This window comes from Eucyclogobius newberryi, unplaced genomic scaffold (genome assembly GCF_026437365.1).
Source record: "Eucyclogobius newberryi isolate DKJ021-1_F unplaced genomic scaffold, fEucNew1.0.hap1 SCAF_7, whole genome shotgun sequence".
Lineage (NCBI taxonomy): Eukaryota > Metazoa > Chordata > Actinopteri > Gobiiformes > Gobiidae > Eucyclogobius > Eucyclogobius newberryi.
This window is the reverse complement of record NW_027316389.1, coordinates 22,243,115-22,259,485: the sequence shown is the minus strand read 5'-3', so window position 1 is coordinate 22,259,485 and position 16,371 is coordinate 22,243,115. Positions and strand designations below refer to the sequence as shown.

Below are 16,371 nucleotides of genomic sequence, written 5' to 3'. Positions count from 1 at the left end.
TCGTGTCAAGTGTAAACTGACACAATTCACTTGTTTACGGTTCAAAACGTGCATGACACAGATGAGTTTTTTAGAGCGGTGCGGCCCTAAATTTAAAGAGGCTCTCTTTCACCTCAGTCAGCCACGTATGGAAAAACAAAATATTTCCCAGGTCACTGAAATCATTGTGTATCCAGGGTGAGCACTGGGGGTAAGGTAGTGGAGTTTTCATTTGAAGATAATTTGTTGTTGGTGGAGCAGGAATGTGTTCCATTGGCCATGGGGCCCATCCATCTTCGGGGCAGATTAGGCGACCAGTTAGACGTTTGAGTGCTCCCCTGAGAGGCAGCCGGCCATGTTACCGTGTGGAGCAGCAATATTCTTGATTTTTGAACTGACGCTAAATTGTTTCAGTTATTTAATATTTAAAAAATCTTATCGCGATAGTCGTGTAAATGATGTGGCCTTTTCTGGAGCTGGCCTGCGTTCTTTAGCCTATCACAGCACACCATCCTTATCATGATGGATCAGAGGTGGCGATCAGAGAACATTTATCAAACCACAACAACAAACTTTGGACTCACTTTGATTCCTTTAATTACATTGTTTTACTGTCACAACTGAAACAAGATGGATCATTGACTGCAGCTTTCTTACACTCTCAAGACTTTGAACACCAACTACATTAAGGGCATGGACCGAGAAATCTTGTATTGCATAAGTCTATGCAAGTAATGGGTTAATAATAATACTGATAATTCAATACTAATGATATATCACTTTATCAGATTCACCTCGTCATCGTTTTCCAATCGGTCGGACTCTAGTTGGCTTCACAGGAAACAACATCCTCTGGTTCATGTGTGTTATTTGAATGTTGTGTTCATTTGTGCATGTTGTTTGGTTGTTGCAGGCTGAAATGGGCTGCGCTCATGACAGGCACTTTACCTCCCTCCTCCTCCTCCTCCTCCTCCTCCTCCTCCTCCTCCTCCTCCTCCTCCTCCTCCTCCACCCTCTCCTCCGTACCTCGTCTCTCAGTGCTCCTCGTCGAGTTGAAAAGTTGAATCATGGGTCAGCAGTTCTTTGCACTGGGAGAGCCAGACTAGATTTCCAGATGGTGAAGTCACCATCTATCTCTGCTCATCAGTTCAGCACACCCAGCACCAGCATGGGTACTTTCCAGTATCATTTATTAGTTTAATTTGGCTACTGTTTCTACTACACAGTACAAATTGTTTCATTAAATACTCCATCATTTATTTTACATTTTGATATTTATTTTGTTTTGATATGCAAGTTTTAAATTTGACTGAATTTACTGCGTGTCAACATGTATGACATGTACATTGATTTGTTTATTTTACACATTTATTTAACATCAGTGAAGTGAAAATACTGCATCGTTTCAGCGTAAACATTGAGATTCATTCATTTAGTCATCTCCAAATAGAAGGGAAAATTCACTTGTGTGTTGTTGTTGTTGTTGTTGTTGTTGTTGTTGTTGTTGTTGTTGTTGTTGTTGTAATGGGACACAAACTTTTTGCCACCATTTGAAAATTGAATATTACTCTTTTCTGTTAGGAAAGGGTTGAGTTTTCCAATATTTTTTCCTCAGAGAAAAATCTGTCCCAGTGGCTTTGTAAACTCTGTTTCTGTTTCGCCTCATTTCCTTTGTGTTGACTTACTCGTGTTTGTCTTCTTTGACATCGGGGTTTTCTACAAGTTAACCATGTCTTTTTTAATAAATTATTTGCGAGAATAAACCAAAATAAACCAAAATAGATACAGTTAAATAAATCAGAGTACGGGTTGACATGACAAAGGGGGCTTGTTTCCATGGACACATTGCAGCTGGTAAGTGGCAGTTGAAGAGAGAGATAACCCTTAGATCAGAGCTCAAGGACACCACACTTATCTGTACACGTGTGTCCATCTGAGCTCTTTCAAACTTAAATACAATTACTATATTATAATCAGGCCTTCATTGCATACTTGAGTCATTAAGTCAGTTTAATCACAGCTCACCCAAAGAGTCAGCCCCTAAAAATTGTATTAATGTTCTGGAAAAGAAAGATTGTGTTTGTTATTATGTCATATACTCAACGGGTTTTAATGTTATTACATACTGTTCTTTGTAATGCTTAGGCCTACATTATTAACTTATAGACCTAGGTTATAATAGGCTATAAATGTAGTTATTTGTATGCAAAATATTACTGTCCATATTTGGTCTTCCTGTCCTCCAGCCAGCCCAGCACAAATCCAAGGGGAATGAACAGCAGACTCATGACGCCCTCTCCGTGTCACAGTAACCTTCAAATAAAAGTCAAACATCCAGGCCAATAGACATCAAGGAGGTTACGCCGAAAACTGATGGCTATGGGCCTACACTACCTACAACAAATGACAAATAATATCAAAACAATAACTTTATACTAACTAATATACTAACTAATATACAGTCGTTTACCTAAATTATAGACCTGGAAACGCACGTCGTTTTGAACGCCTCTTTATTACTCCCAGTCCCGGCCACTTCCTCGTATTTAGCGAATTTTAAAGCCAAGCCAATATTTAGAATTCTGGATAAAAGAACAATTGCATTATATGGCTTTTGCGGCCCTGTCTCGTGTGGCCTGTTCACGGAGGACAAAGGGGCCTCTTTCCACACGCGCGGAGTCTCGTGCGCGCATCGTTGGACAGCTAAGTGCAGTCATTCTTTTACTGATTTTCTGAGTTCCCAGATTTTTTTTTACAGCTTAAGTTCTACAATTCTTTGAGAATGTGGCGTTTTACAAGAGCTTTTATTAGCAAAGGCCTTTGACCATGCCAATCTTGAATTAGGCCAAGAAGAAAGCAAAACGAGGCCGCGCAGTGCAACGCGAAGAGGCCAAGGCCACGCGTCTTTTTGGATTCAGTGGGAAACTATGGGATAAGTTAGCTTTAGTTGGCTACGAAGTAAGCTGGCCTAGCCAAAAGCTCACCGTGTTATGTGCTTTATTTATGCCTGGTATGATTTCAAATGCTTCAAAATAAAGAAATAAAAAACCCTGAAAAAACATATGATGGATGTACAGCATCACATCCGCAGTTCCAGGCCTCTGTATATATATAAAAAATAAATTTAAAAAAATCTGTTTATTATTTTTGAAAACTGATAAACTAAGGATAAAGAGAAACACATTTTGCTATTATAGATTAGGTAAAACTAGAAAAAAACTAGATAGAGAAACTAGTAAGTTAAGTAAAAATAAAAAAGTCAATTAAATGAAAAATAACTCCTGGTGTTTTGTTAAATGTCTTGAATTATTTACCTCTGTATAATATTTTAATTTAAAATATTCCTGAATAAAATGCTGCCTGTAGCGCGGCTTAATGATTGTTCCAAAAGGTGAAAATATTCAGTTAATTTCTACATTATTTCTATTATTCCTGTGGTAAGAGTGTTTCTGTTCAGTGTACAGTTCTTGAATGAAGGGTTCTGTCCTTCATCACCTCTGACTCCACCCCCGAGTCTCATCCCGGCACATACGCACCCTCACATGTGGGACGGGGGTGTGGAGGGAGCAGCGGGCTACTCCCCCTCACTCCTTCACTGCTCCATGTCCATTCAGACACCGTTTCGAGCAGGACCTCATCTTCTCCTTCAATGGATCTCATCTCTCGATCAGGACCGTGGCGGAAAACAAAAAACTGGTGAGAAAACGCTTTTTACATCTCCTTCTCAAGATTCAACAAGGTTTGATAAATGACTGCTTCTCCCAAATGTGAAGAAAAAACTGGATAGAGACCCTCAAGCGCTGCATTCGGACATTCATTACTACAACAGTTTGGACCAAGTGAGTCTCCAGGACACTATGACTTCTGATGTCCGTGAGCTGAACTCGTTGCTGACCCCCCTGCCGGCCGGCCCGAGCCCCGGCTGCCCTCCTCTGCCCGTCAGCACAGCGCCGCAGTGGGCCCCGGTGTTGGACTTTCACACGGCAGCCTCACCCTACCCCTCCCTGGGTGCTCCCCACAGCTCCCTTGGGCCGCACTCCTTTATTAAACAGGAGCCCACCTGGGGCACCACCAGTGACCCCCACCACCACGACACAGACCCTCACTGTGGCCTGAGCGCCTTCACCGTGCACTTCTCTGGACAGTTCACTGGGACAGGGGCATGCAGGTACGGGGCGTTCGGAGGGCCCCCTGCCCCCAGTCAAGCTCCCTCTGTGACTGCTCCTCACCATCACCAGCCTCCCAGCCGTATGTTCAGCAGCGCACCTTACCTGACCAACTGCATGGACACACAGGCCCCGCCACGCAACCAGACAGGTAGGACTGTATCCAACACTGTGCATCAGAACCATGGATAACCAGCTTATTTATATTTACAATAGGCTTAAGATGTTTTGTGGGTATGATTTATGAAAAAAAGATAAATACAAATTATTGTCTATGCTTTCCAACTGACAGAAACACAGTTAATACATATTTTGACCAATCTAAAGGTGAAAATTAAACAATTGACACCCTGTCACTGAGTTTTAATACATGTATATGATGCATTTTTATTCAACAACATTATTAAACTTATTCAAAAAAATCTTTTTAGGCATCTTTAAGAGCATACTTTTGCGTGACAGTATAATGTGAAATCTAAGTAATAACTTTAAATAATAACTATAGATTAAGTAAAACAAACATTACCCAGCGCACTGAAGCTATATTTGATTTTAGAAGGGAAAAAAAGCTTGTAGTCACGGAGTAGTCCTTTATAAAATGATGTATTCAACATGAACAGAATTCGACTGATTGACCCCTGTGATCCCACCGCATTTAGTGACAAATGTAACAAATGTAACGTCTGATCTGGGGAATGTGCAAGAAGCAAGACACGGTATAATGTAAGTGTTAAGTGTTTAACTGTCTGCAAAAGTCATCCAATTATGTGTTGTGTAGTTAAATCAAGTGTACTTCATTGTTAAAAAATGCGCTGTCTAATTTTCCACATTTTTGCACTGTGGAATTTCTACTCTGTAAATCTCTCACTTACAGTTAATCACAAATGTGCTCGGTCAACAGTTAAATCAGCACTAACATTCTTATCATCTGTATAATTTAGAAATAACAACACAATCAAAGCATAGAACTGACCCCTAACCTGTTTTATCTGTTCACCGCCGAGCATGGGTGAGCACACGAACACGACAGGACACTCCTGGACTGATAGTGGGGTTAACACACTACATACTTATACAATAATGTTAAACTGCACCAAATCTGATAAGCAAGATTTTAATGTTAGCATCTATGGCTAACCTGAAACTATTAGTTTGATCAAATAAGCACAAATAATTTATGAACGCTGCGTGTGAATAAAAACTGTCAAAATACTGTATTAAAAAAACTGTATTATGTATTGTATTATTTAAAATTATCTTTTATTATCATTATAATAACTGTTGACTGAATTTATACTATATATTTTATAGTAAGCAACAACCTTTATCTGAAACACTTGGGTCATTAGGATGTTAAAAAATCAAGAATCTGTGTTAAGATATATTAGTACACTGTAATAAAAATTATAAAATACTGTGATAATAGTGTTGAATACCTCTAGTCCTTATCTCACTACATTTTGCATTATTTTACAATTCTATGTTCTTGTCAAGTGCAACAAAAGCTATCATCTTCAAAGCCCGGTGAGTGAGTGGAAGATAAATGTGAGTTTTAATGAGATTTCTCCTCCCTCCAGCTCCACCTCACAGTGACTTCAGTGAAAGTGTGTTTTAATGAATGCGACTTGTTTGTGAAGCAGTGATTTATGAGGCTGCTCCGATGACCTGAGGTCACTCGGAGTCAGGTCTGTGTCAAACTCTGTGGCCACAATGAGAGCCGAGAGGACTGCCATTTCACACTGGAAACATATGCTCCTAAAATAATAATGACATTTATCATCATAATCAACATAATTCTTTTGTATTTATTTACCCCTAACCCTATTTATTGCATATTCTCATGATAATTTAGCATAAAGTGGAAGCGATGCAGACGTAGTGGTTTAGAGTCTTTGCTCCGAGCAGGAAGGTCCTGGGTTGAATTCGCGGGCGGACGGTTTGGCCTCTCTGTGTGGAGTTTCATGTTCACCCTGTGTGCGTACATTTCCTCCAAATATCCCGTTTTCACGTATTCCCAAAAACGTGCGAGTCAGGTTGGTCGGCCACAGTTGAGGCACTTGTAATTGCAGTGACTCAGATTAACCTTTCGTGTGCTCTACATGATTCGGTTGGGACAAAAATCTCTTAACCTTTTACAGAGTTGTTTTTAAATGAGCTGTACATAATATTGACATTGTTTTATTAAGAAGATGAATGCTTTCTTAGTCAAATGTGACTCTTAACTTTGACCATTTGCGCGTAATGCTGTCTGTCGCTTGTCTCTATGTTGCAGGTTACAGCGCCTTCGATGGAGCCAGTAATTACAGTCACACTCCTACACACCACAGCTCGCAGTTCTCCAACCACTCCTTTAAACATGAAGACGTTCTGAATCAGCAAAACACCATGGGTAAGAAACAATAAAGTCAGTGAACACTGTTATCACAGTCAGAACATTTAACACACAAGTAACAACTGAGTTACATCTTATTAGATCAAAGTCTTAAATCAAAGCGTTATTATGGATTCCTCAACTGCACTACACATTCAAATTTAGTAGTATTTCCAAAGCCAACTCTGAACACATATTTGTGTTGCAGATTTTAATGTGTTGAAAAACACATCTATGCTTGGATTTGAAACAATGCAGTTATTGTCAAGGTTTATGATTGAATCAAATCCATTATTTCCAGTTCAAGTTAAGCCGTCGGTGCAAATGTATATAGTGTCTTTTAATAGCACATAAAAACAATAGACATTTGACGAAATGCAGATGTTAAGGTGTATTCAAAGTTCGATGCACAGCTGTGTGTATGGCAGCTCCTTGACCCTCGCCCAGGGAGTGCCATGTCCCCTGCTTTAGTCTCCAGTCCTCACAGACTTGGCCCGTTGGCTGCATAAATCAGCCACATCCTGGCTCTGGTACTCCCTGGCCTCCTCTTTGGTCCCTCTCACATCCTCCCTTCACCGCCACTCGGGCTGTTGGTAAATATCTCAGTGTGCTGGGCCGGGTCAAGTTCGGAAGCGGCTGATGTAAATTTAGTTGAGTTCATATTAACCTACAGCAGGTCATGACCGGGACAGAGTGAGCTGAGACACAAGTCCAAGGCCCCAAGGCACAAAGGTCCAAGATAGAGCGGGACAGTAGCATGATTCACACCCAGAGATACACAGGTTAAATTGAAAAATGTTACTACAATAATTTATGATCAGTAATTAAAATTATTCAACTTGAAATCTACTTCGATATTTATTTTTCTGTAAATAATTACAATCTTAATTCAAAAAAGGAAATTAAGCAGTCCTGGTTTATATAAATAATATCATATATTATTTTTTTGTATTTATGATAAGTTTACATTGTTCTACTGGAAGTTTGTAAATTACATTGCAAAAATATTAAAGTCAAAATATTTTGTCACATTTTCTGTTTCTGTAAAAATACATTTGACATGTAATTGTTCATGTGTTCATGTGTCTTATTGAGTGTCAGACAAACCCAGCATGTGTGTCCTCTGCAGGTGAGCAGCAGTATCCTGTCCCTCCTCCGGTCTATGGATGCCACACACCCTCAGACAGCTGCACGGGCAGCCAGGCTCTGCTGCTCAGAAACCCCTATAACAGGTAACACGCAGCACTCTCACCAAAATCACACCAAACTCTACCACATCTACAATTAGACCTGGCTCAGTGACAAGGCTATTGTCAATTGTTTGTTAGACTGCGGTTATTTAGTGAATGGTACAAGGACGTTTTGTTTCTAAACAGGACGTCCACCTTCAGGACAGGTCCGTCTGCCATCACGGCTTCCTCTTATAGAAGTTACAATGGTAAATCACTTTCTGTTGTAATTAAACCATGAGAGAAATATGCCCTGCAAATTCTTGCTAATGTCATGTTGACACAAAAAAGGGAACACTTTCCATAATCCTGCACATGTAAAAAGACAACGGAACAATGAAGTTATTTTCAAATATTGCTCAGCCGTCCGTACCACTGGATCTTTACATTTAAAAAGGATGCTCTGTCTTCTGGGCATGTCGGGCTGCTGATATGAAGAACTGTGGATTTCACAGCTTCAGTGTTTCTGCAGGATATAGAAACATAAGCATAATGATTTGAGGTGTTCGGAAACATGGTACCAACAAGACAGTATTCATTATGAATTTGTAGAAATTAATTAAGTACTTTTTAGAGCAACAAACTGAACCTGATACCACAAAAACAAGTCTTTGTTACAAGTTCACATATAATATAGAATTGTCATCATATAAAATATCATCCTGTGTAATTATGATTAAATATGTTTGTTTATCTTGTATAGATCTCTCTGTTGTCATAGGATTTTTATTAGGTTTAGTCTGTTCTGTTATTATCTATTATTATTATTTTCGATAAAGGCAAGCCAGAGAAACCGCTGCAGTGTGTTCTCTGATAATATTCTCGGGAGAACTGCCCTGTACCAGACACTGAATGTTGTGGACAGTGCTTTTTAATGGCTTTGGCTAATTCATCAATGGGTTGCATCAGTTTGCAACCAAGAGGAAACAGACAGTTATTTATTTTAGAATGTCATGGATTGTTACTGTATTTTTTCCGCATAGCCTCTTTCCCAATCCTCTGTGTTTTTGCTCCAAAATACCATTTGTGCTCTGCTGGCTTTGTGCCCTGGCCGTACAGTAAAATAATAGCTATATAATGAGAAGTGTACCAGGCACCACTGCTTCCCTGGAGCGGACCACGGCGCGGGGCAGGTGGGAACGGCCTGAGAGATATAAATCCTCTGTGTGTGTGTCTTATATTCACTTCAATGTACATATTGTGTAGTGTTTTATCTCATGGCAGCACTGACAAATGGGGCCTGTGTTTGTGGTTAATCAAAGCAAAGTCGAGATACATAGAACAGCCACATAAAAAAGAGCCACAGTAGGTCGCAAGCCGGTTTGTGCTGCTGCCAAACCTGGAGAAGTTCTGTAAAACCATTCTGGGGGCAAAGCTGACCAGTTTCTGCATTATTTATGATGAATACATTTTTCTCTTATCTCATACAACTGCCTTTTGCTATTTCAAGGTATTTATAATATAATACTTTGTAGTATTTCTAATATGTTGCCTCAAAAAGCTGTAGTAGATATTTTATGAGCTTTTTAAAATGGTCGTGCCTCTGATGAAAAATAGTATTGTAAATATCTGTGTTTGTGTGTTTTGTGCTCCATACCATAGATATAGCATCAAATAAAGAATGCTTGATACTTTCTGAGCTTGAAGAGAACGCTATCCAATGGAATATATTTAATTGCCTCGTGTGAGTTTATGTCTAGAGCGAGGTCTTATTTTGGTACAGAATGGCAAAGTCCTGTTTTGGTAAAGAAGCCTTAAAACCTGAGCTTTTTCAGAACCATTCACATATTTCTTGAAAATAAAAGTTTTTTTTTATTTCTTTTGCTTTATGTTCTGTTCACAGTGGAGAGAATTTATATCAAATGACCTCTCAGTTGGAGTGTGTGGCGTGGAACCCTGTCAATACACTGGCATCGACCATAAAGAGGTAGGCACTGTTTAGCAGTGCAGCCGTTCACTCCCAACGAGGTAACAGAATGAGTTCATCCATTTTGGCCGAGCTCCTCTTTACTCAAGTCTGATGTGGAGTGCATTGTGCTATATGTCAGAACGACCTGCGAGCTGTTCACTGTCAGCGTCTGTGTCGACTCACAAATACCTCTGCTCTGAGCCAACAGCCATTCATCATCGTTCATTTGTGCTGCAGATATCACATACACTCGTTCACTGGTACCAGTAGCGCCATGTACTGAGGACACAGTCATTTTAAAGATTTATTGGTACCACTTTATATTAACTAAACTTTTATTAGCTGTAATAAAGCATGAAAAAAGACCTCTACAATTAACACTAATTAATGATTGTTGTAACTACTTAATTAAGAACCTAATCCTAACACCTTAATTTATAGTTACTAAACCTGAATCATACATAATATGTTTTTTACGAACGATTCAAATATCATAAAACATAATTTCTTCTCATTAAAGAGTCAAGGTTGGAGTTGGAAAGAGGTCAGTCGTGGGTCTATATTTGAGAGTAGATCTGTTGTATTCTATTGTATAAAAAACAAAGTGTAGCATCTCTGTGCATAATAACAGGAATATATTTGTGTGAGTGAATATCTGTGAGTTAAAAAGTGGAATGCATATCATATACTGTTGTATTGTTTCAATGTCCTTGGGAAAATACACCTTATACCAGCTGGACTGTTTTCTATACCATCCCAAGTGCAGGATGCAACCTCCCATCCTCCGATTAGACAAACTGAAATATTGCACATTTCATAGACAAGAGCTGACTGTGTCTCTGTTTTATCATGTGGAGATATGAGAGGAAACACTGGCAGCTGCGTTACACAGAGAGTATCTTTGTCTGGCCTCAAAACATCAACCAAAAGACCAAAATGTCTGCTGTGTAGCTTTTGGTGATATCATGGTTTACTGAGAGGACGAAAAACTGATCGATCTTTTTTTGTTTCCACCACTTCAGTCCAAAAGTGCTACCAAGACCCATCGTTTGCTTTTATTATGAAATTGTGATGATTGGTTTGATTAATCTTTTGTAAGGACAAAGATTTTAAAATACATACATGTTTGTCGTTTTACAGAAACACAACGGCATAATGTAATTCTCAACTTTTTCTCCATAGCAAAACCAAATGACTATTTAATGTTCGACTGACTAACACATTATTTTATCCATTGTGTTTTTAGCCATCCCACTGGCTATGACAGTGACCCCAGCTCGCCCATGTTGTACAGCTGTAGCGCGCAGTACCGCATCCACACACACGGAGTCTTCAGGGGCATACAGGTACAAGAATACTAAGATTCTAGTGAACTAATGAAATGTGTGACTGGTCAGAATCTCAGTTTACAGCGCGTCACCAGCCTGATATGTTTAGCAAAATGTGGAAGCTCTCACAAAGCTTGTTCCATGAAAAAGGCATGCTATCAAGTTTTCATTTAACATGTCTTTACTTCAAATGTATTCACTGATATTGATCTGTAGTCTGTCCAAACAAAAAAGAAAAAAGAGAAGACTTTAAAGCCGTTTTGATCCAGTGAAGCGTGACATGCAGCAGGGCAGTGCTTCACAAACACACAGATCTTTGAAAGAGGAGCTAACAGGCCAAGAGCAGAGTTTTTCCACAGACCAGGCTGTATACAGATACAGTTTCCATACAAGCATCAGCATGTTAATAAATCATTACATTTTAATTATTGTCTGTCAGCGCCACTAAAGAACACGGAGCAGAGATTCTCCAGACCTGCGCCAAGTCCTCTGCACTACTTTAAAACATTTATCTTTCCCTGTTTTCTGGAACTTGTACTGATTTTTACTGTTTCACCATTAATGTACAGTAAAAATGTATCAATGTATCATGTCATTTGACTCATTCCTAAGAATTAAATAGGTCGTACTCTTGGGCCACTCTATTTACAAGATTACTCAACTTTTTACACTCTGCAAATTGCACTGAAACATAATTCTTCCATATATTCAGCATATGGATCATTTAGAGGCCTCTTTCATTTGTAATTAGTTTGACAATGGCTTCCAACAAAACAAATTAGCTCTGGGTCAAGGTTAGCACTGCCTTTGACTCACTGCATACAAAAAGTGTGCATAAATTATAGGGTGAACAAAATTGAACAAAGGAATGCTTTAAATTGGCCAAAATTGACTCCTATCAACTCAATCCAAGTCCCTCTAATAGTGTATATTTTAGAAAATGCACTGTTCATGTACTTTTCCATGTGTAGATGAAAAAAAATATGTTTAAAAAAATATATGAAATATTTTTGAACAATAAAGATCAAGTTGTTCAAAAATATAATATTTACAGAGTAAGTTGGATGTACTAAACCACCTACAACTTAAAATCCAAGTATCTAAAGTTATACTGAAAACGAGTTCACTTGAAAAATGTTATGTTTCTATTAATATTATTAGACTATAGTAAATATAATTTAAAATACTAGCTTCTTAAAAATAAATCTGGTTGGAACTACATTTAGGCAGATAATAATCTTTCCATTTTTAAAAAGGTCCTGTTTTTGTTATCCCCACTTCCTGTTGTTATTGTCCTCTGTTTATTCATGAGAATAAGGGGAGGGGGTGTGAGAGGCGTGACTAACAGCTCCCCTTGGGCCACAGTCTGTCTGGGCTCATTTTACTGCTAATTCGCAGCTAATGAATATATGAGGCGTTCATTGAGCTGACCTCCTGAGCGGGCCGGGTCACGCTGAAGTGCCTGTTATCTTAATTACATTGTACACGTGAGTCATTGGCGCAGGCTGTGCTGCTGTCGTGTTGTTTTATGTCTGAAGCGTGCTGTGTGGCAGGACGTGAGGCGGGTGCCGGGGATCACTCCCACCATAGTGCGCTCTGAGGGCAGCGAGAAGCGCCCCTTCATGTGTGCCTATCCCGGGTGTAACAAACGATACTTCAAGCTGTCCCACCTGCAGATGCACGGGCGCAAACACACAGGTAAATCTACACTGCTGCTCTTTATCTGTCAGGTCAGCTTACAAGAAACTAACTGAGAAACTATCAGTATTCTTGTAACTAATGAACACTTTTCTAATAGTAAATCATTAGTGTTTTGCTAAATTAGAAAATGTAATATCGTGCATTACATAATAATAACCATAACCAATATAATACATTTTCAACTGTGTCGCATATTTTTTATCAGTTATGTAGGACTTGCAGAAACACTGGAAAATTCAAAAATATACTGTACTAACTTTGGCCTCTGAGACCCGCAGCCCCTAGAGACTTGTGTTTTTTGTGTCCAGGAGAGAAACCGTACCAGTGTGAGTACACGGACTGTGGCCGGAGGTTTTCCCGCTCAGACCAGCTCAAGCGACACCAGAGGAGGCACACAGGTTCAACACTTTCTCTTTTTCCACCTCCCATCTCCCTCTATTTCGCATGAAAGCTAAATACTAAATAAAACGTATATTTAAGTGAACTGTTCTTCTTAAAATGAATTTTCTCAAGGCTGGCCAGACTTTGGCATGGCTTCAGGCCTCTGCTCTACTGTATTTTTCCTTCTCCCTGGGTGTTTGTTGGTTTGTTTTTGTGTGTGTGAACTTATTTGTGTACCTTGTTTGTGTCTGTGTGCGTGTGCATGCCAACTGTACATGTCTTTAGGAGTAAAACCCTTCGAATGCCAGACGTGTCAGAGAAAGTTCTCTCGGTCTGACCACCTTAAGACACACACCCGGACTCATACAGGTAAAACAAGTGCGTAAACTTTTATATTTCTTATTTAAAAGTGCACTATGTAACTTTTCTGGTGGAGGATCCGACACTTTCGTTGTCTCCATAGAGATGTTATTGATTTGCCTGGAATGTTCCACAGTATTACACTTATTTATACTCCATAGAGGCCACACTGCTCACAGAAAGATGGCTTGTTTTTCCAAGGTATTTTTGTAATAACAATTATGACATTTTAAATTTAAAAATGCAAAATGCAAACTGAAAGTCGTTGGAGCCCAAAGTCTGTATCAGTGATAAATGTGAGCGACAGTGTTACTTGTTTATTGGGTTTTAAACTTGATTGTCTTTTGTTAAATGTCAGATACAAACAAAAAATGTAGCGTTGTTTTGCGCTTTTATTATTACTATTATAATTTTTATTAGACTGCTCTTTCATATTTTAGTCATGTTTTGAGCTCTTAGAGGAAATAAACATCATTACTTATCACTGAGTCACATACATTTTCGCCACTAACTGCTAAAATTCATCTCTATTGACTAAACGTAAATGTATTGCCTTGTGGAACATTCCAGGCAAAGCAATACATCTCCATGGAGACGAGCAGGTAACGGACCCCCCGACCAGACAAGTTATACAGTGCACCTTTTAATATAATTCACTTTAATTTCATGTTTACTATAGTGTTGCAGCTATTTAAAATGACTGATATCTTTCTCTCTTGGCGTCATCTTTCTGCTGGCCACGCACAATCAGGCGAGAAACCCTTTCATTGTCGCTGGCCGAACTGTCAGAAGAAGTTTGCGCGGAGCGACGAGCTGGTGCGGCACCACAACATGCACCAGAGGAACCTGACCAAGCTGCAGCTCTCAATATGACCAACCCTTTATGTGTGTTTATGTCTTCAAGTGGTTTAGAAGCCACAATCTGCCTCCGTTATCCTCTGCAGTCATGGATTACGCACCACTAACCGCTTAAAAGCAAAATCTGTCAGCATGGAAAAGCCAGAAGTCTGTGCCCAAGTCCGCAATTAAAGATGACATTGCAGTTATTATACGCTAACACGAGTACATAGTTTCCTGTAAACACATCCTGTAGCTCATCTGTGCTTTGGAAGGAAAGACACTTATCAAAGACTTAGGTTAATCTCTCCTTTCAAACTATTTGTTTCTGCTTTGCCCATTTCTGTTGCCTAGTCATGAAAATCCACACAGACAACCAATTCATTTAGTCTTTTTTGGTCTTTTACAAATCTTTCCAGAGAAGCTACCCATTACAGACTGGTTAATTATTTTTCTGTTGCCACTGCAATTATTTAAACTCTCATGACGTCTGCAGACACAGGATACGAAAAGGATAAAAAAAACAGCTTTGGTCTAAGAAGACACGAACTGAAAATAGACTTTATGTTATAATTTGTCTATCGTCGTCCGTTATTGTAAAACTTTTCTGTGTAAAATCTGCACGTGTAAGATTGTCTGGAAACGTTTGGTTGGAAAAAATACACTGGGAGAAGCTGTAGATCAATTGAAAGGATCTGCACAGATTTTTGTCCACTGTTGTAAATAATATTACTGTTATCAGACTTATTTATTATGTCTGTATAGATGGAAAATTTCACTGGAATTGAATGAGAGGTGCGGCGTGTCACGTCCTTGCCAGCGGCCTTGTAATGAATGTCTTGTTATACCTTGAGGCGTGTTGGCGATATAGAAAAATAGCATGAGTTTATTCAGTGAAGCTCAAAGTTCATGTATTTTCAAGCTGTTCTTTATTGTGTGTAAATAGTACTGAACTTTGGCAGCGCTTTAGACTTTCCTAAAATATGTCCTCGGGGTCACACGGGCACTGTGGCTGAGGCCCAAAGGTCGAGGTGTAAATAATACTTATGTTATTATGGGAACTGATCTCTTTCCAATTGGGAAAGCATGTAACTTAACAGAAATATTTTATACTTTTCTTTGGATGGAACTTGATGTACATTTTGCGTAATCCTTTGTGTAACTGTACTGTGATTGCTTTTATACAATAACAAGCTGTCTCTATTGTCATGATTTATTACTATACGTGTTTATTTTTCAATTAAGATTGTTAATGGCACATTTGTTAGCACGATGTTTGTTTAAACCCACCACAGCAAACAGCCCATGCTTTTTCTGAGTGACAGTTTCCGCTGAAAAGTAATAACAATGAAATATAATTGACTTTATAGATTTGTTATATTCAACTGAATTGGAGACCTTAAATGTCCTTAAAAAGTCTGTGATGAAATGTGCAGATTAATGGCTGTCCGCGGCCCCCTCCCAGAACATTTCCATATATTCTATACGTCTATTAAACTTTTAAGTCGTTATTAAAGGAGACTTTGCTAGAGATAAAACCAGGACACAGTGTTGCACAAGCAGCACACACCCATAACTGTACCATCTACTGCTTATCGCTACAGATTCCTCTTACATTCCTAAACTCTCCTCTGGAAACACACAGCGATAAAACCATTGCATTTGCTCTTTATATTCTCTTGATGACTTCCTCCAACCTATCGCTAACTTTTCAGCTTTATAACGAGTCTGCTGGGAATTGTAGGCTGCTAAAATACAGCATTTTACAATAGTTTTTTTCAGCAAAGGGCAAATTGTGAACCAAGTGATCCATTTTTGTTCATGTTACTTATAGTTTATATCAAAATAACTCAGGAAGTGTAAGTATTATTGTGAGATTAGGAGTTCTGCAGATGTCTAGATTACCTGCATCTAGACTGAGGTTGATAGTTTTGTTTTCACTGTTTAAATAAGAATCTTTAAATACAGTCAAATCAAACAGGTTTAGTTTATAAAGAGATCGTCTACAAACAACAAGCCAGTTTTGTTTTAGGTGGAGAGAAAAAACAGCAGAATTCAGAGACAAATAGAGGCACCAATGGATAAAGACAGATACGGCAATGTTTCTTTT

At 38.9% G+C, this 16,371-nt stretch overlaps 1 protein-coding gene across 4 annotated transcripts; it reads left to right on the top strand.

Moving 5' to 3' along the window:
• Positions 1-3,491: 3,491 nt before the first annotated feature.
• Positions 3,492-14,773, top strand: LOC140349002 (Wilms tumor protein homolog). 4 transcript variants are annotated; one of them, XM_072435193.1, is made up of 9 exons: positions 3,492-4,296; positions 6,418-6,534; positions 7,646-7,748; positions 9,589-9,672; positions 10,901-11,000; positions 12,536-12,680; positions 12,992-13,081; positions 13,350-13,433; positions 14,176-14,773. In XM_072435193.1, exons 1-9 carry the CDS (start codon positions 3,837-3,839, stop codon positions 14,295-14,297), a joined length of 1,305 nt encoding a protein of 434 aa, XP_072291294.1. In that variant the 5' UTR covers positions 3,492-3,836; the 3' UTR covers positions 14,298-14,773. The 4 variants fall into 4 exon arrangements, with proteins under 4 accessions (XP_072291294.1, XP_072291293.1, XP_072291295.1 ...); XM_072435192.1 differs by having other exon boundaries at positions 3,500-4,296; positions 13,350-13,442; XM_072435194.1 differs by lacking the exon at positions 9,589-9,672 and having other exon boundaries at positions 3,512-4,296; positions 13,350-13,442.
• Positions 14,774-16,371: the final 1,598 nt, after the last annotated feature.